Source organism: Clarias gariepinus, chromosome 2, assembly GCF_024256425.1.
Source record: "Clarias gariepinus isolate MV-2021 ecotype Netherlands chromosome 2, CGAR_prim_01v2, whole genome shotgun sequence".
NCBI classification, from domain to species: Eukaryota; Metazoa; Chordata; class Actinopteri; order Siluriformes; family Clariidae; genus Clarias; species Clarias gariepinus.
Genome location: NC_071101.1, coordinates 45454683 through 45481590, shown reverse-complemented (window position 1 = coordinate 45481590; position 26908 = coordinate 45454683). Strand labels below are relative to the sequence as shown.

The 26908-nt window shown below is 40.7% G+C and overlaps 1 protein-coding gene across 1 annotated transcript; it reads right to left on the bottom strand.

The window, feature by feature from the left end:
* Nucleotides 1-23831, bottom strand: gareml (GRB2 associated, regulator of MAPK1-like). Its single transcript, XM_053485102.1, has 6 exons — nt 23588-23831; nt 17079-17219; nt 13172-13302; nt 5962-7071; nt 3500-3666; nt 1-745 (listed from the first exon to the last, which is right to left on the bottom strand). Exons 1-6 carry the CDS (start codon nt 23697-23699, stop codon nt 16-18), a joined length of 2391 nt encoding a protein of 796 aa, XP_053341077.1. The 5' UTR covers nt 23700-23831; the 3' UTR covers nt 1-15.
* Between the last annotated feature and the right edge of the window lie 3077 nt (nt 23832-26908).

Below are 26908 nucleotides of genomic sequence, written 5' to 3'. Positions count from 1 at the left end.
GTGTGTGTGTGTGTCTTATATCTTGGGTCTCCAACCCTTGATGAACTGCATTATCTTTTTGACCTGCAGTTTGGTAAGGCTGAAGTCTTCAGACAGGATTTCTTCTGTGAGTTGGGTGAATATTGAACCGTCAATCCTCTCTCTGCTGAACAGGCCAATCACATCGTCCGACAGCCCGATAAATCGTAGGCAGGATGACACCTCCTCCACCGAGAGCCAGCACAGGTCCACTGGGGGTCGCCATGATAGGCTGGCTCCACCTTCCGCACCCCTCACCGTGGAAGACACTGATGTTTCCTCTTCTAAGCTTTTTTGTGGTCTGGGTGGAGGAACTGGACTTGCTTCCTGATTGGCTTGAGACTCCTGAGGTGTGGCGCTAGTGACATCAGGCATGAGATTGGGGGATTTCCGGCCCGTGGCAAGCCAATCAGAGGAGGCGTGTCCTGGATTGGCAAAAGGGTTCAGAGCTCCAAATGGGGCAAAGCGGTTCTGTGCAGCTGGGCGTGGTCGGGGACAGGTGGAGTAGTTTTTGTGTGCAGTGTCTGTGCTAAGTAAAGGTGTGTTTAGAATGTTAGAAGTAAAAACTCCACCACTTCGGGGGTGAGACCAGCACGCCTGGGCGGGCTGGTTAGGGTCAGGTGATGCGGAGGGGTCAGAGGTTACACAGTCAGCCCATGTGCATGGGTAACAGTACAGAGAGTAGGAGTCTGGAGAGGGAGAATTACTGCCACTACGAGGAGCAGAGCTGGGGAAAGACAGATAGAAAATTAAACACTGTTACCTAAAAATGCTTTGTTTATAATGTTGATGATATATCTTCTGGGTGATGAATGATGGGATACACTAGTGGCTAAACATAGGGATGGACTCGTAGACTAAAGAATAGACTAAGATACAGACCATGGAATGTGCAGAGAAATGTACCAGAAGACGGTGTAGGGAGTAACCCTTGGAAAGTACTACTTGACGGGATAGAAGACAAACCAGGTATACGAATAGTTTCAGGATTTAATAATGAGCTGGATGATAAATTGGGGAAAAAGCTGGATGGATGGACTAGAGTTTGAGATCGGGTGCTTATGAGAAGGGTTGAGTTTAGGGATGGTTCAAGTAAGAAAGATTAAATTGGAGATGTAAGGAAAAGGGGATGAGCTATGTGATGAATTAGGGGTTAAGATGGGTTTTGGCCCATAAATTGAGTTGTAGAATGGACTAGAGGATAAGGATGGATAGGTTAGGGATTCAAGTGAGAGCTGCAATAGTCAATATGATGGAGGATAGACTGGATAAACTGGAGGAAGGCCTAGAGGATGAGCTGGAGAATGAATGACTGGATGAGCTTGGGTGCAGTAGAGAATTAACTGGGGGTGAACTAGATTATTGCCTGCAGAATGGACTAGAAGCTGAGCTGGAGGATAGACTAGAAGATAAGTTAGAGGATAGACTTGAGGATATTCTGGGGTGAACTCCATGGTAGAGAATGTGATGGGGGATGGACTAGAGGATAAGGTGATGTTAAACTAGAGGATTAGCTAAAAGATGTACTAGAGAACAAGGTGAGGGGTGAACTAGAGGATGAGCTGGAGGATGTACTAGAGGATGAGGTGATGTTAAACTAGAGGATTAACTAAAAGATATACTAGAGAACAAGCTAAGGGGTGAACTATAGGATGAGCTGGATGTGACCTAGGATTAAAGATTGTGCTGGGGGTTGAGGACTATCTGGAAGATTTACTAGAGGAAAAGGTGGTTGTGACCTAGGATTAAAGATTGAGCTAGAGGTTGAGCTAGGTGGTAAAGCAGGGGACGATCTGGAGGATAACCTAGAGGATGATCTGGATGTGAACTAGGGGTTGAGCTGAGGGGGGAACTGGGGTTGAGCTAAAGTATGGATTAAAGGATGAGTTAGTGGATAGACTAGAGGATGAGCTAAGGATGAACTAAAAGATAAGCTAAATGATGAACTAAATGATTTTTTTGGATGGACTAGGGGATGAGATGAGGGGTAAAGTAAAGCAATGGTTCTTAACTTTATTCCTTTAGTACCACTGCCCTGCATATTGTAGTGTTGTATTTTAGTCAGGTGTGCTGGCTGCAGGAAAATCATTGACATATGCAAGGCAGTGTCCTCCAGCAACAGGGTTGGGAACCAGTGAACTGGAGGATGGACTAGAGGATGAGCTGTAGGATGGATAAGAATGAGCTGTAGGTTGGACTAGAGAATGAGATGGAATATGGATTGTAGGATGTCCTAGGGGATGGACTTGAGGATGGGCTAGATGATGAGTTGAAGGATGAGCTGAAGCATCAGCTGAAGGATCGACTAGATAATGAGCAGGGGGATTAACTTTGGTTGAGTTGGCAGACACAGGGGATTCAGAGTGTTTATAGGTGAATTAAAGAAAGAAACACAGCTCAGTTTATTCCTAACTGTTGTCTCCAAAATGTTTTAAGATGGTAATTAAAGATCTACCCTTACACAGTGTTACCGTTGATCCCTTAAAATATGTTCAATTGCACTTGAAATCTTTCATCCCCATTGAAAAGTAGTTTTTTTTGGCCAAAATTACTGACTTGATTGAATCCATCTTGCCTTCTACACGATGCAGGTTTCCAGTGCCAGAAAAAGCAAAGCAGCCCCAGAGCACCACTATGCTTCGCTGTAGGCAAGATGCACATTTCTGCATATGCTCCATTCTTTCTTCTCCAAACATGATTCATAAGCCCAAATTCCCAAACTTCAGTGTTTTTTCATATGTTTTTACAATAGTTAAGTTGACTTTTCTGGTGTTTTAAGGTCAGTAACGAGGTACATCTTGGGTTGACCTTCATTGTTCAGTATGCGCCTTATAGTGCAGAGTGAAACTTAAGTGGTTTTTCAACACTTGCCTCTTCAGGAATCTGGTAGCAGCTGGTCCTCTTTCTCTCACGTCCAGGTAGTGTAGGCACTGTTCCCTTAGCTTTAAACTTGCAAAATTGGCTGCCTACTGTGTTTTTAGGAACATTTAGTGCCTTTGCTATTTTTTTAATATATACTTGTTCTTGTTTGTGCAAGACAATGGTCTCTTCTCTTAGATTTATGGACGATATGGACTCTCTTGACTTTGCATTTCCGACATGCAGTCAAACATCTCCATCAACAGATCTCTAGAATGTCCAGGTATTTAATGTGTTCTAAATCAAGTACACCTTATGCACCTAATCTGTGCTTGAGACAACACCTGATTCACAAATTTGTGCTCTAATGAGCGATTTTCTTCAGGGGGTTAAATAATTCTAAGACTGCAGTGATCCTTAAAAGGGGCCATTTGAGTTGACTTTGGAGAAACCACATTGAGCTACTTAAATTGTTCTTGTTTCACTGATTTATTACAAACAGCTGCAAGTTAGTAATTTTGGCCAAAAACTGAGTTGGGTTGAATAATTTCAAGTGCAACTGTCCATGTACACAAAACAGACTGTATATAGATGCATTTTTATTGTGTGCACATGTATTTACCTATCCGGCAGGCCTGAGGAGTAAAAGGACACATTTGGACTGCGTGTGCTTGTAGCCGAAGCTTTAGGGAAGCGGGGTGGAACTGGAGGACTGGGGTTGGGGCCTCCAACATGAGCGCAGCGGGGTGGAACCGGAGGAGCGTTTAAAAACCGACACTCCTCCTTCACCTTGTGGGAAAAGAGAAGAAGAGTTTGCTAAGAAAATTCAAGGACATTCATTAACTAATCTCTTCAAATAGTCACCTCTGTCTCGATGAGACATCCAGTTTCTTAGTCTTGATATGTAACAAAATACGATTTCTACACAATTTTATACAGTGTGATTTAATATTGTAATGACATGGGAGTCTTATTCCCTCTATAAACCTTGTTCACAACTTACTGAAGAAATGAAAAACAGATGGTCATTTATAGATAAAGCTGAAATACTTGCAGCACAGGGAAAGTGGGAAAGGTTTGGAGCGCTGCTCTCGCTCCGTCTGGCGCTTGTACAGTACCCCATATTAAACCCCTCATAACACACGAGCCTTGGGATTTATATATTTTTTTTTGCTTGGCAAAAGATGCCAGGACTTGTGTGTGTGGGTTGGTGTGTGTGTGTGTGTTGTGAGGCTTGGCTCACATAGATGAGGAGTCCTGTTATGTCTGTTAATCTAAATAATATCTGTCTGTATTTCCTCCGCTGCCTTCCTGTCCAGATCCACCAGGGAGTGTGTGTGTGTGTGTATATATATGTGTGTGTGTGTGTGTGTGTTTTGGTTAACTAAATTACAGAGCAGAAACTTTGCGTGGGAGCAAGAGCAAGCAGGAGAAGAAAAAGAAGTACAGAGACAGAAAGAAAGAAAGAGAGAGGGCACAGATAGGCCATAATTCCCGTTGTCAGAGCTGTAATCGCTACTATAGAGCTGATGATACAGTAAAGTTTCAATAAAGATGTGTGTCTGTGTGTGTGTTCATGCTCACTTCCCGTAAGCGTATGGCCATTACTAGGCCTGTAAAAGCTGTATCAATTATTTAGTCCTTAGTCCAGAACCGCGCAGCTTTACGACCCTTTAGAGGTCCTGAAGTACTGTAGCAGAACATACATGACCCTATGTGTGTGTGTGTGTGTGTGTGTGTGTGTGTGTCTCCCACGAGCCTTGACCTGTGTTCAAGTGATCTGCTGGTATTTATAATGACTCTTTAGATAAAAGAACAACAGCGAGAGGAAAAGAGAGAGAGAGAGAGGATAAGAAAAAGACATAAGGGAATAGGAAAAAGAGAGAGTCGGCACGGTCATAAACACATCTTAAATCTTGTGTAAGGAGAGCTATTGATTAATGAATAAACCACTGAATCTGCCTTACTGAAGCTCTGGCTAACAGCTATATCATAGTTGCAGTAGATGATGAGTGGCACTGCGGCATTAAAACATCACATAATGTTAATCGCTGTGATGTAATAAATGGACACTGGTTACACAAGCCATTTTTATGAGAATTCTTAAGAATAAGAACTCCAGGCAACAATGTAAAATAATGGGATTTAGGGCCATGTCATTCAGCATTACAGTGGTACCTCGGCAATACACTTGGTAACATTCTTCTTAAGAACTAAGATTTTGCAAGAAATTTGGCTCTGCATACAAAGCATGTACTTCCAATTCTGCATATTTCCGGTCAAAACTTGTTTGCGTCATATTTTTTGTGGGGGTTTTTTGAGCAGGATTTAGTAAAGACATAGCACCATGAGCCCCCAGAAAGTCAGCAATGGCGCTAGCAAGAAGAAAACAGTGCCGCTTTCAGTTTTGTTTTTAAATCAGCTGGAGCTAAGAGAAATCATAAATTAAGGTTTAATTTGTTACATATTTTACTTCATTCACATGTCTTTTCTATATGCTTGATTGTTTTAATATGCAAAAATATAATTATAGTGTTGTAAATTGATAATACAGGTTGTCCCCTACTTACAAACGAGTTCTATTCCAGAAGCATGTTTGTAAGTCGGATTTGTTCATAAGTCAGACAAAGTGAGTTTCCACTGTATTGGCTTGGACAGCCATTTTCTATTATCGTGCTTCCAGACTGATTAATTGACGCCTTATTTCTTATAGCTGTAAATATTGGTACCTGGTGCACTACAGTGTCTATTTCTTGTACATGTGAGCTACTTCCGCGATTTAACGAATTTCTGCAGATACAAACGTAGGTTCATTACTCAAATGTTCGTAAGTTGGGAACTTACTGTATTGGTAATGTGTTTAAGTGGTTGGAAAGGATTATCTGCATTTACATTTGGCAATATAAAATTTTACCTCAAGAACTCACCTCCGGGACAAATTACATTTGTATGCCAAGGTACCATTGTATATAATCTTTTATAAATGTCTGTTTTGAGAATTCCCACAGAGGCCTCCTCAACTGGGATTGACACAAATGCCATACCTCCTTCACTCTTAAAGGAAAAAGACATGGGTCTACTCACAGCTTCTGATTTGGGGGGGACAGGGGGTGGAGTCGACACTCGTCCTGCTTCCATCTGCACCATAGCAACATGGGTGGAGCCTACTGTACCATCCAATGATGAGGTGGAATGGAAGGATATAAGGTTGTGCTCAGCCTTCACGGTACTTTCCGGGACCTCTGCATAGCTTCCTCCACTCTGATTGGTCCAAAGTTCTTCGTAAGGAATTTCCTGTGTCTCTACAGGCCAATCAGGGGTGACGTACTCTCGCTCTTCCCCCTCCCCTGTGTCCTCCCTCTCTCCCTCACCACCAGGAGGAGTTTGTGTGTCTCCGAGCGAGTCCCTGCAGCCTGGCGTGGTTGTTGGTGTGATGGCCCCACCCCCATACACGCACAATGAGAGTCTCTGAGGTGAGAATATGGGATACACTCGTATCCTGCGCGGGCTCACACACTCCTCTGTCAGGTCCACCTTTACCTCCCGCACAGCTCTGGAATAATCGTCTGGGTCGAAGGTCTCCTGGCAACGCAGTGCGCTCAGGAGCACCGCCCGCTGGTAAACAGGATCGTCGCGTAACAAGCCGTCAGGTAGAGTGAAGCGCGGCATATCATTAAGCAAAAGGAAGTGAGAAGGCGTCACTTCCTGTTTGCGCAGGACACAGCAGAGCACCACTGTCCGACTAACAATGGCGAGCAGCTTGTAGCGCTGGCCCTGGCGGATGGTGTGCTGGTCGTAGCGGCTGCGAGGCGGAGGTGGTGGATGTGGTGGTACAGCCACATTGACAGGCAGCCGCACACGTTCGATGATAGTGCGCAGAGTGTGTTCGCCCGCCTGCATGCGCAGCTCCAGGGGTGAGCGAGTGCAGAAACGGCCCCGGCACTGCAGAGGCAGACGGACGCTCTCACGTGTCCGCTGGTTCAGGCAGATCAGACAGGGCAGCTTGGTGCGAATGGGGCGTCCTGAAGGCCCGCCCACTCTGCCCAGCCGGCGCAACAACGCGGCCAGGCGTGACTTCTCACGAGCAGACTGGACACAGAGCAGCTCAGCCCGGCCCATTGGAGTCAGCTCATCTCCAGCCTGGAGGGAAAAGTTATACACCTCGCTGTCCTCACTGAATTCACCCGACACCACCTACAAAGTGCGAGAGAGAAACAAGAGAGTGATTAGTGATAAAAAAAGAGCATGGTAAAATAAATATGTACATAGTGAGCTACATAACTAAAACACTACACAATACCATGTACAGTAAAGCCACAAATCCAAACTGTGATGATTTAGATTTTTTTTTTTATTACATATTTCAACAAACCAACAACAGTGGCACAGGTATCTCGACAGACAAAATTTTTGTTACACATTCAAATGGCTATAAATGCTTAAGAGACACAAGAAATGAAAAATATAAACCAAGTTTAGAAAGGCATAGTCAATGAGTACCCTCAAGAAAGTTCCAGAGAGAGGACCAAATACGCCAGAACACTTTTTGCTATTTTTTATTTTTTCTTTGTTGCCAATGAGACCTACCACAGTCGTGTCATCCGTAAATTGCCAAATTGATGAAGAGGTTGAAGTTGTGAAATGGTGTGCACTCATGGGTCAACAGCGTAAAGAGGAGGGGGCTTAGCACACATCCCTGGGGGGCCCCCTGTGCTCAGAGTGATGGTGCTGGAAGTGTTATTGGCGTCCCGTACTGCCTGAGGTCTGCCAGTCAGGTTTCACAGAGAGGTGCTAAGCCCCAGCTGGATCAGTTTGTGAGTGAGCTGTTGTGGGATGATCCTGTTGAACGCTGAGCTGAAGTCCATAAACAGTATTCTAACATAAGAGTCTTTGTTTTCCAGGTGGGTAAGCGCTGAGTAAAGGGCCGTAGCAATGGCATCATCGGATGAGCGATTGGACTGATAAGCAAACTGGAAGGGATTGAGGTGAGAATATTCTATTAAGGCGTACTGGGGTTAAATAAATCCTGTGAATACCTTTTAAAGTTTTCTTAGTAAACCGAAATTAAAGCACTTTTGGGAAAGATATTTAAGCAGACAGATAGCCACTCCTTATCACTGAAAATAGACCTCAAGTCCTTTTTCCCATGTCATCCTTAAAGAGTCAAAGGTCGAAGGGCCAACATTGGACAGCAATGCAAATAATTCAGAGATCTTTTTAAGAGTACATGAAGAGAAAAGCTTTTTTCTATTTCAGGAAGATCAAATCGTATATTACCTTGTTTTAACTGCAACTCTAAAAAGTGTTGTATTTAAAGGAATTTATGAAAATCTTTACTGGGCAGACTAAATTCCTGTCTTGACTCCTGAAATGATCTTCAGCCGTCATCAAATAAGTGACCTAATTCATACGCTCCTCTTGACCTCCAAGTCAAAAGGCTAATGCTCTATATGAAAGTGGGAAAATCAAGATTAAGCGCAATTGGAGACTTAAAAGCACAACTTATTTGGAATGGATAAGTATTTCTTAATATCCCTCCACACCAAAGGAGTGTTTGTTACAGTAAAATCAGTTGTTGGATTTTTTGTACATTATGAATAAATGGTAGAGAACATAACATTCTGGGAAAGCATCTTGTGGATTTAATCCCAACCTAGCGTGAATCAAATCTATAGATAAACTAACTTAACATGTGCATGATGTGCAATTCCTTTGGTTACAATAAAACCAAACATTTAAGTCTGGGTTTATTTCAATTCTTAATATACTGCAAAAATTAATCCTCTTGAAAAAAAAATGCATTTAAGTAACATGGTAGATTTTGAAATGGGAAATTCAATCTTGGAAGGATGTTTATTCTTATGATATTGATCCTGCCGAAAAAAAGATTTTGGAAGAATCGGCCAATCTGATAAATTCTGGTTGATTTTTGTGATCAAAAAGGAGCAATTGGCTTCAAAGAGGTTTTTCAAATTAGGAGTAATATTAATTCTTAAATATTAAAATCCAGAAAGTGCTAAGTGAAAGGGTGATTTTGAGATGGCTTCAGAGGGAACATGCATATACAGACCTTGAGATTTATCCAGATTGATTTAGTAAAAATTTCTATATTTTTCAATTACCGTATGAATCACGCAGGGGTGTCAGGGTTATTAGGATACAATAGAACATCATCTGCGTATAGAGATATATGATGTTCCTCCAGACATATTTTAATACCATGAATACCACTGTTAGTTATCACAGCAACCGCCAGTGGTTAGATAACCAAAGAGAATAACAAAGGTGAAAAAGGACAGCCTTGACGACAACCTCTGCCTACTGAAAATCTATTAGACAACATCCTATTAGTGTTAACCTGAGCTCTATGATTAGAATACAGGAGTTTGACCTACGTAATAAAATTATTTTCTAATTATATTTGCCAGACTGCAAAAAGAAAAGGCCATTCCACCCTATCAAATGCCTTTTAACGTCTAGGGATACAATGAAGGCAGATTCCTTGGTGAAATTTAAGTGATCTATAATATTTAGAACTCTTTGAATATTGTCTGAGCCATACCTGGATCTTTTTTTCAGAAGCAGACTGATAATTGCTAATGACCAGGATTTAGGCAAAGGATTTGCTTCAAAAAGATTATTTATCACCTGCATTAAAATAGGGCAAAGCTCAGGCCAAAGCTGCTTATAAAACTCTATAGGAAACCCATCTGGGCCAGGAGCTTTACCGGATGGCACTGACTGAATGGCATGCCAAATTTCGTCCCTGGTGAAAGGGGCATTTAAGGAGCATTTGAAGAGAAATCTCATTTAAGTAATTACACAAATTCTTATTTGATCCATGATAATCAGTGTATAAAGATTCCTACAGAAATCAGAAAAAGAAGTGTTGATGTCCTGGGAATCAAAAGTCATGTTGCCAGCAGATGTCCTAATTGCTTTTATAGTTCTTTCACTCTGCTAATTTTTTAACTGATAGGTCAAGAGTCGACTGGGTTTATTACCAAACTTATAGTAGCGCTGTTCAGTGTAATGTAATAATTTCTTGGTATGTTCTGTATAGTCTAAGTTAAGCTTGGCTCCAGCACTATTCAATAAAATCCAATTATCTTGATTTGGCAACCGTTTATATTGTTGTTCCAGGTAAGATATTTCAGCTTCTAATTATTTCCTTTTCTGTATTTTAAGTTTTTTCCTTAAGGCAGCATAAGCAATGAGGTGACCCCGCAACCTAGCCTTGGCTGCGTCCCACTTTATCACAAGTATAATATAATAATAGAAAGTATAATCTCTATCCTTAGGATGCAGCTCCCTCCAAATATCCACCAGTCCTCCAAATATCCATCAAGTCTTTACAGGTGTTACGTAAAGTATGTGAAGATTTGTAACTTATTAAAATTTGAGGTGAAAATTTATCCAGATTTCCATCAAATAAGCCATTGAAATCACCTCCTAAGAAACAAATGTTTTTGCAGAGCTGATTATACTTTAGAATCGCATGAGACATGAAATGAAGACAGTCCACATTTGGGGCATATATATATATGGATTGCGAGTAACGTAGTTTGTGAGTGTTCCGCAAGACGAGCAAAGATTTTTAATAAATTTTGACATGAAAAACGAGCAAGTCTTGGTTTACGAGTACCGAGTATCATGTATCACACATGCGCTTCTTGTTTTAACGCCGAGCGTCACGTGATCACAACCTAGACAACTGTCCAGAGAATCAAAATTGGCTGAGTCTGGATCGTTGAACAGGCAAATCTTTCCATTATGCAGACATCTGAGCCGAGCCGGATAGGCAAACCCTCAATACAAACCACCGGCAGCAAAAGCTTTCGCGACAGAACCGAACTGACAACACTTCTGCAGCACACCGGCTGACAAATCCGAATAGGATCGAAGCTCTGATCCATTATGAGTTATCGTCTTCTTTATGGCGGCTTTCAATATCGCTTCTTTATCAGTAAACCTCGGAAACCGACTCAAGATGCTTCTCGGAGCTAAATTTGGATCATGCAGACACGAAAGTGGAAGACCAGCCATCTCAATATCCAGAACAGGGAATTCAACAGGCAGATCTAACCACTTTGGGATCATGTCTTGAAGATACGACGAAAGTGGGCCAGAGCCCTCGGCTTTCTCCGGCAGGCCCACCATCTTCAGATTCTTTCGACGGCCTCTATTTTCAAGGTCGTCTACTTTTGACTACAGTTGGTCTACCATCTCTTCAAGTTAGTCACCTGCCTTTCCGTAGTTGTTGCTAAATCTTTTGCAAAAGAAATCCTCCATTCAGCTTCTTCCTGGCGTGATTCAGCATCAGTGACTTTTTCAGAAAGAGCGGTAAACAAATTCTGAAGGCAAGAAGCAGAGTTGGCAATACCATCCAGATGACTTGTGATTACATCAAGACGTGATCCATTGGACTTTATTTCTGACCGAATCACAATGTCCAGGTGCGGTTCAGCTGTGCTAGTGTTAGCATATGCCGAGGGCGCATGAACAATAGGCCTTTTCGCCTCCTTTTCTTTAGCCTTCTGCAAACGCGTAGATGCAAAAATAGGAAAATCCTCATCAGAAGTTGTGCCTGACATGTTTATAGTCTGCTTAACAAAGTTAATTTGGAGAAAAAAGCATGATTTATTAACAAACTCGAGCGGAGCAAAAAACTTACGCAGCCATCTCACTCCGGGTTACGCGAGACCTCAATTTAGATGTTTTTAAACCAGAGCTAAAGCAAAAAACGGTGAGAAGAAGGTAACAATTATGGCTTTCCTGGCAGATCGACTAGCTATTGAGTAAAGTAAAGTAAAAAAAAAAAGATGTGTACAGTTTATTTTGAGGAAAACCATCTCTTCAACTTTCAACTGTAACTAATCTTTGTGCCCCAGCTAACTGTGGCACTTAACAGAGATATGACTCTGCAGTATATTTAGCCACACTCAATTAAAATTCATCTAAAACCTAATTATAGGTCATAAAGTTTAGATTGCTGGTAAACAGAAATTGCAGTAAATTGGCCAGTAAGGCCATTATTCCACAGACACAGAGACGGGCATGGGAAGGCAGAACATATACACACACACACACACACAATTACAGCCGTTATAAATAACGGCTGGCTAAAATGTGTACGCATGTGGAGAGTTTAAAGAAACTTAATCCCATTCATAAAGCATGGAGTGCAGGAGGCTGTGAGAAATCCTGAACTAGTGGAAAGAGCTGACCTGACTCACACACACATACACACACTCACTTTCTCTTTCTCTGGAACTCTAGAACGTGTATCATTACAAAACCAATGTTGCTAGACAGCCAAAAACATGAACACCAAGTGCATTCTAGCCACCGACTTAGCAACCCAACATTGGCTCCCCCGATACAGCGCTCTCCAAATACAGCACTTATATTCCGCGAGAAAGCCAACAAACTACAAACTACAAATCTACAACTACAAACTACAAATCAAATCTCCCAGACACAATGAAGTAAAAGTCAATGCTGTTTAAAAGTAGACAGTGTTAGCAAAGCCGGTTTTAATCACAGTGGAAAAATAGTGTAGCTAGCCATGCTTCTAGCTAGCTAGGTCATTCGACACAAAAAATAACATAGAACCAAGCTAAAAACATATATTGACACCTTTTAAACTGAAAATTGTAATATTATAATAACCAAAAAGAAATACCCGCAACACGTTGTCACAAGTTGTTTTAGATAAAAATTGTATCCATATATACAGTTTATTTTAGGCTATTTGGGTTATAAATTAAACCTTCATCATGACTAAAACTACCAGAAAGCCATGAGTGTATCCAAGACACAGCAGAGGCAGCATTGGAAATAGTGAACACATTTATTATAAATTTACTCTACTGGCCTTTTTTTTTTTTTATGAGATGTCTACAAATGTACTTTAAGCTGGACAAAATTGTTGCTAGCTTTTTTATTTTTTTTTATTTTATTCAGGCTATACCTGATATTCATATTCTAATTTGTCTAGTTTTATCTAAGTTTAGTTTGTTTTTTAGTCAAAATTTACCTGACAAAAAACTACATACATTTCAAGCACCTAAAACTGAAGAGACTTAGTTAATAAAACTTAAAGGTTGTAGCTAATTTTTTCTAATTAGTAGAAGGTAGTAGTAGTAGTATTTTTTTCTGTATTACAGATGCAGCAATTATGGTTAACTACTGATGGTGTGTCTTTTGTAGTTTCCATCATGGAGGATTATTTTTGTGGGGTTGTGTAGTTCACTGACTTTAATTGCTTTATAATTATTAATCAGACACTGACCTTCATGCTGAAAGTGATCGGCTCCATGACAAACACTCGATCGGGGAAAGTTCCAGCAATTTCCTCCACGCTCGCGAAGTACTGAACCGGCTCCCGGACATCCCGGTCTTGATCCAGCAACTTAAACTTCCCTACAGAGAGAAGGAGAATACTTTATGAGGAAAGACAGATTGGCCTTAGTTATGCTTACGGTTCAGCAAACTCAATGACAAGTAAACTGTACTGGATACCAAGTAAACGGCTGCTCGTTCTATTCACAATATATAAAACCTTGGTCTACAGATTTTAAGTTGACATTAAATCATTTTGTGTGAGAAGGTTCAAAGAATAAAATATTACCTGCTGTTACTCTAAGTGTAAACTATATATTTTTTTAAAAACTAACCTGAATTAATCAACCAGTGAATTTTTCAGTCCATTACCCGAACCACTACCTGGGACAAAGTATCACATACTACACATAGGATGAATGAATGGATGGATGGATGGATTGCTATAACAACCCATGTTTTATCTTATAGTGGTTCTTTACATGACTGCGTTTTATTAACGCCACGGTTTCAGAATATATGAGTCAAACTGGTTTTAAACTACTCCCAGTAAGATTAAACATACACTGATCTATCCATACATCTTTGAAGGTGCAGTCTACTTTCCCTTTTATGGAGTAAGTTGCTGTGTCATGCTTTCGTCTCTGTTTCTTGAGGATTTGGGTGGCTTGTAAGTGCATTACCATCGTTTCTGTGTCTTATGTATACTCTGTCTATACACAGTAACCTATCGAGTTGATTGTCTCTGATGAGTGACACATATAGACACACAAAGTTTCATTTGATTCTGTCCGGCCAGTTTTGTGTGATGCTGGCAGGACAGACATACAGACTAAGAATCGAGATAGATAGATAGATAGATAGATAGATAGATAGATAGATAGATAGATAGATAGATCTCTTAACGTTGTAGTCTAAATACAAAACTGGCTGAAAAAGTGAGAGACGGAGAGGGGGAGATACCGTCATTCTTCTTGAGCTCTATAGAAACGTCTCATATTCACCTTTTCTCTTACTTTCTCGCTTCTCTTACACACACACACACACACACACACACACACACACACACACACACACACAACTTCTCTTAAACCAAGGGGGCCCGGGTGTATGTATCCTAGCAACACTTCTTTGTCCCAGCCAACACATTTGTGTGCACACACACACACACACACACACACACACACAGTGGGCTGGCTCTGCTGGTGTAGATTCCTGCAGTCACTCGGTCCTGCTGAACCTTTCTCAAAGTTTAAACAATCCGACGTTCTCTACACACACGGCTTTAGAAAGTTTGGACAAGACGGCAGGTTAGTTTAGGAAAATCCACACAGACTGGAGGAGGGTTTTAGTGATGTCTCTTCACCTCCCAAAAACTCATTTGACAATACACAATATTAGAACCTGCAAATCTGAACGAACACAGAAAATGGAGTGTTAGGAGTACTGGCCCAGGAAACACAGGATTTAGACATTACAAAAAAAAGCAAACTGTAAACCATATTGTTATTTGATTATTTTTTTCTACATTCGATCATCTGTTTATGTCATTACCCAGTTCAGCCGTGCTCGGGGAAGTCGTAACGTTCATTATAATCTCCATGACTGTGAAGTACAAAGTGTACTTCCAAAAAAAAAAAAAAAAGCCTCCCTAAATAGTTTATTAATTTATTTATTTTGTGTGAACCAGCCAACCATGATTTGTGATATATGCAAAAAATCCCAGTGTCTGGATTTTATTAAAATATCTATCTATCTATCTATCTATCTATCTATCTATCTATCTATCTATCTATCTATCCATCCATTCATCCATCCATCTATCCATCCATCCATCCATCCATTTTTTTTACTGCTCAGCAAACAGCCATTTCATCATAACCAAATAACCACAAACATGGATTAAAAATGTGAAATCTGTGTGTGTGTGTGGCAACGGGAGCAATGTTCAGGAGACAGTTTGTAATCTCTTTTTCTAGTCTCGATGTCTCAGTGTCTATATTTAAGAACCAGTCTCTATGGGCAGCTTATTATCTATCTCTCTTTCTCTTACACACACACACACACACATACACACACACACATACACGCACACAAACACGGGGTTCGAGTCAACACACTGACACCAAGGGTCAGTGCGTTGTCTGGGAGCAGATGGAGAATAACGTAAAAGTGTTTAGCTAGTTGACTACAACAGATGGACTGTCTGTGTGTGTGTGTGTGTGTGTGTGTGTGTAACTGTGTGCAGACGCAGCAGGAACCTCCACTCATCTCCAGGGAAGAGTGGATTAGGTTACTCTCATCTTGTCCTTCTCTCTCCTTCCTGTTCACTCTGTCTGTAATCATCCTCCTCCTCCTCCTCCTCATCATCATCGCCTAACCAGTCCTGCTACAGTAAATACTGCATCCTGATTGGTCAGAAGGTGTTTATTTCTTTTCTGTAATAGCAGATCTGACAATAGCACTGGTTAAAATTGCTGCACTAGTTCTAATAGGTGTCTCTGGTACTGTGGATATTATATGGAAGGAGTCTCCAGTGTCAGTGTCGTAACTGTAATCCTTGACTAATTACTTGTACTATCAGCAATCACTGCTATCAGCTTCCTTATCATCTTTATCATCTTTTCATGATCAGCATCAGCATCAGTTAGACCACAACACCATTTAGCCCCTTTCATTAACATCACCTTCATCATCATTGTCATCGTCATCATCATCATCATCTGTCTACAGCATAGCAGACTAAAGGACACTGATGATCTCATCCTTCCCCCTTCTCTCTCTCCCTCTCTCTCTCCCTCGTGCTCTCTCACTTCATCCTGGCGTCTCATTGACGCCGGAAACTCTTGTAGGTGATCTCATTGGTCACATGACCTCATGGTGCCGGAGACGGGTATATTGGGTAACGGCGCTCCCATGAGAGGAACTTCAGAGTGTTTAGAGTTCGGTATTTCGGAGCGGAATTTAAGCGGAGTGGGAATGATGTCAGGATGAAGTCATGCCGAAGTCGTCTTTGTGAATGAGATAACCGACGCCGCCGGAAACCCCACTAACAAACGCAGACACATTACACACACACTCTCTTAGGTACACACTCAAATGGCTTCCGTAGGATTTTGTATTAATGGCATGGTGATGGTGATGATGATTCGATCTTCCTCCTTCTTCTCTTTCCTTCTCACCGCATGTCCTCTTTCTGTGAATGTGTGTATGTGTGTGTGTGTTTCAGAAATATCAGCAGGGCAATATTTTATAATGGTTATATAACCATTCAGGACCAGTGAGGCAATCCACCAGCACCAGAAAGAGACACACACAAGGCATAAATCACAGAGTGTAGCAAACATGTGTGATGTTAAGTGCTCTAATAGAACAATCGATACACTGTTAGCGAGCATCACCGCATCAAGGCCATTTCCCACACTCTCCCACTCTCCTTCATGTTTGTCATCTCATTCATACTATTTATAAATCCACGTTCAAGGTTAAAACTGGATTTCACGTCTTATGGTGCCATCATCGTTTTGATTAAATGTGCACAGGTGTAAAAACTGCCACTATGGGGTCCCTCAAGGCTCAATTCTAGGACCGTTGCAGTTCTTGGTCCATGTGTTTGTTATCACAATATCATCAAGTTATCATGTAGTAGATTTTATACACTAATGCTAATACAGCAATTGCTTGTTTTTTTAGTTGTTTTTATATATATTAAGTAAATTTTCTATATAAAAAATGAAAATAATTAAGCTTTCACTTAGGAATGAATTGCCACTTAATTCTAGAAACTTTCATGCTGATGGTTAAGTAAACTTCTCCTAAAGTGCCTTCTGGGCCCACCCACCATGTTCGTATCTTACCCTGATATGGCAGCGGGATGTCAATCTTGGGTCCAATGACGTAATGTCCCTCCTCAAGAGAGTGGGCGGTGACTGTTGTCCACTGCCGGCATGAGTGTAACAAGACAACATCCTCCTCGGACAACCCTTCAACATTCTCACCTAAAGAGAAACAAAGACATAAAGAACATTGATTTATTCGCTATCCCACTTTTTCTGCGTGGGCTAATTGGTAGCCTAGAGCTTTTCCCTGACACTCTGGATGGGGTGTCAACCCATCACAGGCCACAGGAAGCATTCGCACACCCAATTTTTTTTTCACCCAAACATTCCAGGCGATTTGGAAACCATGTTTTGGATTGTGTAAAAAGGAGCACAAAGAGAACCACTAACATCCATAAGATGTAGAACACCCAACACTGGAGGTTTAGAGGCATCTTGGAGGTTGAGAGGCACCCATACTAACCACTGCACCACTATGTCCCGTGATGTGAAAAAAAGCTATGCAGAATGTGGAACAATCAGGTCACACCATGTCTTTGCAGAATATGGAACAATCAGGTCACACCATGTCCTTGTACTCAACATCTTCAAACCACTACAACTTTCCCATCCCCATCTCTATACATCCCAATAGGACCACTCCACTCTCATTTGCTGCATTACCATTCCCCATCCATTCTTCTAAACCCAAATTCATAATCATCCCGGTAATCTGACCTACCCCATCCCAACCCAATCCAAATCCACCTCAACATCAACCCCATCCGTCCTTACCATTGTTATCTTCATCCACTACTATATCTCTTTTTAAGCCTCATCTTTACACACCCCAACAGCACTTGCCACACCATCCCATGTGCTCTACCCATATCCCCTACTTATCCGGAGGCCTTGTCTCCCTGTGACCTGACATGATCTTTACCCCATCCTTATAAGCCCTATTACAATCTCCACCATATCCCATAAGCTTCAACAACCTCACCCCATCATCAGCCAAACCCAACCACTACACCATCTTATGTGCCATAGCAACATCCAGACTCAACCCTATACCCATATACGCCAAAACCATCCTTATCTCGTCTCCACAGTCCTCATAGCTGACAACTACTCTATCTATATTTCCTTTACCACCAATCACCCACCCTGTGTACCACATGCTGCATAAACCCCAAACACCCAAAAACCATACCCCAACCCCAAGAAAAGAAAAACCTATATCTTATTCTTCACTGCAACTCTTCAACCCCAACTCTTTCCCTTTTGCCCTAATACCATACCATACCCACGCCCTCTCATGTGCCCCAACACAATTCCATTCCAACCCTATTCTTGCATGTCTCGACCCCTAATCCCAACATACACATGCCCCGTAGTAGAAATACTGTCTCCATTCCCTTTCCAATGTCTCCTAACAACCTCACTGCCTTTCTACCAACTTTCACCTTCTCGCCATCTACACACCAGCAGGTTCCAACCTCAGTTCTAACACCAGTGATCCCAGCATCAGTCCATGAGCCTCAAACACCAGCTGGTGTACCTGAAGCCTGCTTCACCATTTTGTTCCAACATTTGATATTTTTATAATTTTAAATGTTTTAAAAACTTTGTCCAGATTTCTTTGGGTCAAAGTGTGTAAGGTGGTAAGCTGTTAGAATTTAACACGGATGAGATTTCTTTGGTAACAGATTTAAAACACACACACACACACAAACACAGTGGAACACTCATCACTACGGAAACTAACACTCCTTAAAGGGATCAACGGGGAACGTGAGCCAAAAGTCTCTCTCTCTTTTACACACACACACACACACACACACACACACACACACACACACACACACACACACACAAACGCCATATACCACTGCATAAACAGCACTTAAGGGCATTATTATTATTATTATTATTATTATAAAATACCACGGGGCCAATCACAGGGCAGAGACACAGATCAGATTATAAATATCTTGCAATGGAGTGATGAATGAAATGCGATGGAGTGATGAAAGGAGAGAGAGAGACTGAGAGACAGAGAGAGACATGGGGGTTGTGATGAAAGAAAAGTGTATTGATCAGCTGCTAAAAGAATCCTTCATTGATGCGGGTTTGAAAAAAGGCTTTTACTGAGGAAATGAGGCTGAGGCATGCGAGCATGGACACACACACACATACACAAACAGCCGCACACACACCCGCACACACTCACACACACACACACACACAGTCATAGGTTCTGCTGAACATCTCAGTTGTCTATAATTACCATTGTCTGCTGACACAGTGATATATTCCACCTACACACACACACACACACACACACACACACACACACATCAACTCCTATGGCAACCCATAATAAAGCCGTGTGTGTGTGTGTGTGTGTGTGTGTGTGTGTGTGTGTGTGTGAGACTGGATGATCACGAAGCATAAATAAACCCTGGAGAACTCTAAGGACAGAAGAGAGAGAGAGAGAGAGAGAGAGAGATGAGCTGGATAAAGGTCAAAGGTTACGCTACAGGTCACGCACAACCATAGGGTCAAAATAGGGGCAGTATTTTGTGTGTGTTTGAATAATAATGTAAGGATTTACGTGACTGGGAAGGAATGACGGAATGTTAGAGTGCGAAAGTGACTGAAAAGTGAGAGAATGATGGAGAGAAATAAGTGAGAGAAGGAGTGAGAGAGAGGCCTTGACTGTGTGACGGCGTGACTGAGAGAGAGAGAGAGAGAGAGAGAGAGAGAGAGTGATGCAATAATGACGAGTGAGATTGAGTGAAAGTGAGTGATGGGAGAGAGAGAGAGAGAGAGAGAGAGAGAGAGAGAGAGAGAGAGAGAGAGAGAGTGATGCAATAATGACGAGTGAGACTGAGTGAAAGTGAGTGATGGGAGAAAGAGAGAGAGAGAGAGAGAGAGAGAGAGAGTGTAAGTAAAACGTAAGTAAAAGAGTGAGTTAAAAATGAGCTGAATACTGGAGTGAGAAGTTGAGTGAGTGAGGGAATGACATGTGTTTTATATAAATATAATAATTACAGACACAAGCCTGAACGAGACACTTTAACCAATCAATAACATTTAGAGCCACAAGCTCCGCCCCCAACTATCTGTACAGCACAAAGACTCTAATGCAGAGATCTCCATCTCCTGAGCTGTGACCAAGAAACTAAAACCAGTCCTACAATGTCCATCAGACGTGAATGTACACCAGCCGTATAGAGTCACGTGTTTCTTCGCACGCGCTCAGTAACGCTAACTGCACTCATATTAATAGCTTAGCGAATTCATAATGCTGTCCCTGGATACTTTATTGTTAATTATTATTAATGAGACGTTACTACACTACAGCAATCACGGCACGGCCACGGCATGGCCACCACAGACACGGCTCAGGCCTCCATGCGTGGTCAGTGTTGCCACGGCGACGTTTCCTACACATAGAACCCAGTGGCTGGTATGGCATCAAGGTTATGGTTCAAAGCACATAATCAAATTTAATTTAATTCATCCTTACAAAGTACAAATAGTAAACAACGAGGGAGTAAAAGCACAGACCGTGCGATGTACAGAACAGTGCAGATATATTAAAGAGTTTGTGGAAAAGATGGGATTATAGAGTATCTGTACCAGGTTAAAGGTTAAAGGTCACATAAACCTAGAAATTCCTGCACATCGCATTCGAACTTAAAGAAGAGATGAAAAAAAATAATAAATCTGACATCTTTCGCACTTAGAGCTAGTTTCAGGGTTTTTTTTTTGTCTAAAAAAAAAAAAGGACATTCGATTATTCTGAAAATAATGTAATGCAGCTGTACTGTGACATTACATAAACTGTGGGAAGCTCCTGATATGATCTCCTGATACAGAATCTAGTCCTTTTTTTTTTTTTTTTTTGCATATAAAAATCCCTTAAAGTAGCTGCTGTTTTTTGTTAGTGACGATCAGATTTTCCTGTTCATTCCTCCTTTTGACTCACGTCGCTGAAAAACTCGGATCTCGCCGTCGTCGCTGCCCTCGTTAGTATGCAGAGCACTCGGACACGGTTCAGCACATTTCCATATGAAAGGCTCTGCATCACTAGTGGGACACAACAGCCACTTTGTCACCTTCGCCAAGAGCCAGAGCAACTATTTACGCCATGAGCTTCGCTCGGAAACGCGTTACACCGCGCCTTTAAAGTTACACTCGGTTTCTCAGCAGGGTATGAACAGGGACGCTTATTTCATCGCTCATAAGACCACTTTCACTGGCTTCCTTTTTCTTACAGAAGTTCAGTCTGTATATTACCCAACATCATGTCTGTACGGTCTCTCTCATTGACTCCTTACATGTATTCCCCTCTACATCATGGCCTGTTGATCATAATCACAGAAAATCGTAATTTCAAGCTGCTTTTTTAATAACTTTTTATTTTAAATACATTTTTTGAGCTAGAAATCATTTGGAGATTCTGATAATGTGTTTGAAAAACTGAATCGTCACACTATAATGCCTTAATGTCTTCAAAAATACAGGACAATAAATAAAGATTTGTATTATTAACCTGGAGAAGCGAATCACCATTAAATAAGTTTTTGAGAAGTGTTCTTTAAAGTCTTTCTATGAACATTAAACTTTTTTTCTTCCAAGTAAAAGATATTCTTCAGAATTTTTTTTTTTTAATTTCTAGAAATATAATATTGCTACAGACTTTTATCCATGTGAAAGTTTTTAACTACATAAATTTCAGAATAGTATATACAGTACAGTGAAACGTCGGCATACAAGTGTAATTCATTCCGGAGGCGAGCTTTTAAGGCAAAGTATTTGTATTGCAAAACACATTTTCCCCTTGGAAATAATTAAAAAAATATTACAAAATGTTTTTATTTAGTTTAATTTAGTTTAGTTTAGATAAATATAAAACCACTAAACTGTATAAACGTATGCTTCTGAGTCATTTACTTATTACAATTATCAATATTCCAACATGAATCAGTGATATTTTTTCATACCTTTATTAATCAATAATTCTTTTAAAAGTCCTTATTTTTATTTAAAAATATAGCCACACAGAAGCTGTACCAAAAAAATATATAATTTTACACTATTGCGGTAATAAAAAAAAAAAAAAAACTTTCATGAAACATAATGAGGACACTGTGCACACAAAAGTAGCTGCTTGTGAAACTTATTAATATTAATAGGTGTAATTCAGTTTAATATATTCATTACTTTAATAACTTAATTACAATTACACTTAAAATATCCATCCATCCATCAACTAGGGATCATGGAGGCCAACAGTGGCCACTGTCTTTATTCCTAACGTGGCAGAACCTCCGGTCAACATTCACACAAGCGCTCATTCTTACGGGCAATTTGGGAACGCCAATTAATCTGCATGTCTTTGGACTGAGTACCCGGAGGAAACCCACCAACCACATACAAACTCTGTGCACACACACACACAGACCCTGAGGAGGGAATCGAACCCAGACCCTGGAGGTGCAGGGCCAAAACATGGTGTTGGTGCTAAAAAAATGGGTGAAAAGGTGAATTTTCAGATCTGATCATATAACACCATTTTTAATAACACTTAACGCTTCTTATCTCCTGATTCTTACTTCCTTTTGTATAAATATACACACACATTTATATTTCATGAGATAAAAAGAAACACAGTTTCATGCCCTTTTATGTTTTTGTGTCCGGAACTTTTTTGAATTCAAATCTTCCAACGGTCTTAACTGTCATTCAGATGAAGCTAGGACGGTTTAGATTTCACATGAAAAGACATAAACATGAAAAAGTGTATTATTATAAAAGGCTAAATTGTTAGAATATTACAATTATTACAATTATAATTTTTTGCTTTTTAAGTTTTTTTTGTTTTTTTTTAACAAAAACTGATTTAAGCAACTATTTTTACAGGTCAGATGCTTTCTAAAAGCTAAAAACTATTTAAGGATCAATACTCATAAAGAAATATTAATCATTTGCAGTTTAAAATTATCATTTAAAAAGAGACAGTATAACACTGAAAAATGGCCATTTTGGGGCCAGATATAAAATCATCTCTCATTACATAAAGTTTTATTTATTTATTTATTTATTTATGAAGGACAGAGAGATTGGTAACTTCCATGTTGCATAAACTCCAAAAGAAGATTTTTTTTGATGTTCACACATTTTCTGTATTATATGTATAACTTTTTTTTTACACTTATAAACCTCAGAGTTTCACCAGCAACTATTTTTGTGTCGTCATTAAAGTTTGAAAAAAACTCAGTGTTTTAGTTTCAGGAGACGGTGTTGTGTTACAGTTGTTATTATGCAGGTGGAGTGGAGACACTGAGCTGAAACTATTCAAAAAGCGCATCATTTCAGCTCACACACACACACACACACACAGGCAGAGACCCGGTGTAGAAGTTTGCGCATGAACACTATCACTGACACACACACACACTGACACACACACACAGACAGACAGACACACAGACAGACAGGCGCTATAAGCAGGGTGTACTTATTTCTGAGCCTACCGGCGCTGAGCTTCACCAGAGTGGGCAGGCGGAACTTCCCCACCACGGCGTCCAGGGGCAGCGACACTGCGCTCCACGAGAGCTCCGAGATGCTCGCGGACAGTTTCTCCATCTCTCCGGCATCCTCTCACCGGGCACGCGCGCGGAGCGAGGGTTCCGGTGGCGGGGGCGCGCGCGCGCTGTCCTCCTCCTGCGCGTCCTGCAGACAGAAGAAGCGGCGCCGGGTCTCGCCGCGCGCGCAGCACCAGACCCGACCAGTGTGAATGGAGAGCGCGAGAGAGAGCGCGCGCGCGCGCGAGAGAGAGAGAGAGTCGTGATCCCACCGCGCCAGGCTGTAGCTCCGCCCATCGCCCATTCACTCCTCCTGCCCGCGTGAGCGCGCACAGCCTCCGGGGTTGCGTCTCCATGTGCGCGCGCACAAGCTGGATATAAGTTACTGACGTACAGAGTTCTCACACACACACAGACACACACACCTCTATCCTGTATACACACAGCAGGTCTGCACCAGCAGACTTGGAGGGAGTGCCAGTCCATCACACACACACACACACACACACGCGCACACACACACACAGGGTTATTTGGGAACACCAGTTAAACTGTGAACACCAATACCAATTAGTCACCCAGTCTGCATGTCTTTGGGCTGTGGGAGGAGACTGGAGTTCCAGAAGGAAACCCACCAAGCACCAAACTCCACCCACTCCGAACCCGGAGCATGTAAGTGAGGCGACAGTACTAACCACAACACCAATAATTATGTGTAGTTCATTTGATTTAATTATGTTCAATTAAAAGTTTTGTTGTAATTACTTAAAAACAATAAATTATCCTTAATTCCCTGTCCTATGACTTTGGAACACCTTTACAAACCTTCTCCACAATATATAAAATACTCTGTATGTATAATACTATATACATCTATATACACACAAACAAACCCAAACACATACACCCACACACACACACACACACATGTACAGTATACACACCTATACGTATATACACATCGTGGGTAATCTTATGCTCCTATGCAACTTTGTGGTAACAGTTTGGTGGTGAAGGCCCTTTTTCATTACAACATGACTGTGGAGAACATGGTTTGATGAGAAGAACTCAAGCGGCCCGAACACAGAGCCCTGATCTCAACCGCATCGAGCACCTTTGGGATGAACTGGAACGGAGATTATGAGCCAGGTCCTTCTCGTCCAACATCAGTGAATGCTCTACAGAATGAATGGACACGAAAAACCACAGAAACACTCCAACATCTTGTGGAAGAGCGGAAGCTTTTATAGCTGCATAAAGAGGACCGACTCCATATTGATGTGTGTGTATAAGGATACAATGTCATTGCAGTCTTGGCCAAATACATATATAATAAAATAGTAAAATACAGTATGTATGTATGTGTATTTTGGTGCCACTTAACACCTTTTTTTTACTTTTAATTATTAATCAAGCTAACAGTCCTAAATTGCATCAGGAAATATATTTATAGTTAATTTTTTCCCATCATTTTGCAGGTTAACTATTTTAATTAATGACATCATAATTTACTTTTCTTAAGATTATTTAAAGAAACCAGAGTTGTATAGTGATTATCACTGTGGTCTTGCCCCTTCGTTTGCATGGTATCCCTGTGTTTGGTACTCTGGGTTCCTCCCACAGTCTGAACAACATGCAGGGGTAGAAAAATATGACTTGAGTTCTTTTTTTTTTTTTTTTGGTTGGGGTGTACCCGAGCTGCTGCCCGCTACCAGCACTGATGAAGCATCGTAAGGTCGTTGGTTCTGAAAGCTAACTTTTGTTTGGAGAGGTAACTTTATCTTCCCTGTTAATTTGATTTTAATTCCAGATGTTTTTCCCAGTTTGGCAAAGTAAAGTCATGTCCCCTGAATCCACCGGTGAACTTTGGGGGAGGGGCCAAGCAAACTTCAACCCAGCAGCTGGGTTACACAAAAACTACCCAACTCTCTGTAAAAACCCCAGAAAAATGACCCAACAGAGGAAACCCAGCGCTTGGGTAGAAAAAACAACCCAGCGTTTTTTAAAGTGTTGTACTGCACCCCTGGGTATACATGTACATGTATGTAGTCCAAATCATGTGTCTCTTTATAATTTAGTCATATTTTTAAATAGTGATTTCAACAATATAATGTGTTTAACAAATATTAACCTTAATAAGGCATAATTCATCTTTTTCAACAGTTATAAAACTGATTACCACCTTTAAGTGACTAACAATGATTAAAATGCTACTATTTAAAATATTAAAGCCAATTTACTTTCATTGATTGGCATGTGTTTCTAGTTCGTCGTGGCCATCATCTATACCGCTCTATCCTGTACACAGGGTTGCAGGGGGCCTGGAGCCTATCCCAGGAGACTAAGGGCGCGAGGCGGGGTACACCCTGGACGGAGCGCCAATATATCTCTAGGCACGTTGGTGGGGAAACACCCTCAAACAAAAAATTCATCTAAATCCACTCAAAGCTAGCTGCTAGACTGTGTGCTCGCTGACTGTACTGTGGGTTTCTCGTTATTTCTTCGCTATTATTAAGTAAAAGTTCAACTCTTAACGTAAGTGACTTAACAGATAATATTGTCTTTATGTCAAAGAATATTTGACATAACGAAAAGCAGTTATCTGTATTCTGTACTGTTACTATTTTTAAGTGAAATTACATTTTAAGCTTTCATTGGTGTCTAATATAATAATACATTCATAATAACATACATAAGGTTGAACCTATGCTCCATAAATCCTTAATCAAAGAAAAAACAAACAAATAATAATAAAAAAGTTATTATTATATAAAATAGTATATATATATTTTTTAACCATAGCATGGGTGGTGTTCATAACCAGGTTTAATTTCGAAAATAAATAAAAAGATGGCAAAAAACTGGCAAGTAGAATTTATTGCCTAATGTTTTGTTAGCAGAAAAGAAATACTTACATTTCTCCGCTAACTGTATTTATTTATTCATTCCTTTTTTTTTTGGTTGTTCACTGAGTTAAGAACTTATTATTATTAATATTTTTATTCTTTATGAATTTATCTTATTTTTCCTTGTTGGAAAAGCCAGCTCTATTACATGCTAGCCTTTTGACGGATCCCAAACGGTATCATACCAGATGATCGAGTGATTTGGCTAAAAAAAAAACTAAACCCGTGAATAATTCAAAAAGCAATTTGACAAAAGCAATATGGTTATTAATTCCTTTGTTGTGTTTTCATTAGTAGTTTTCTTTAATATAAACCTGTACTTACCTGAAAGGACCATGAATAGTTTAAGGGTTTTACACTTAAG

Coding starts and splice junctions, on each gene's coding strand:
- gareml (XM_053485102.1), bottom strand. CDS start 23,699: ATGGAGAAACTGTCCGCGAGCATCTCGGAGCTCTCGTGGAGCGCAGTG. Junction 17,220..23,587: donor TCTGGTGAAGCTCAGCGCCG/GTAGGCTCAGAA, acceptor GTTTCTCTTTAG/GTGAGAATGTTGAAGGGTTG. Junction 746..3,499: donor TCCTCAGGCCTGCCGGATAG/GTAAATACATGT, acceptor GTCTTTCCCCAG/CTCTGCTCCTCGTAGTGGCA.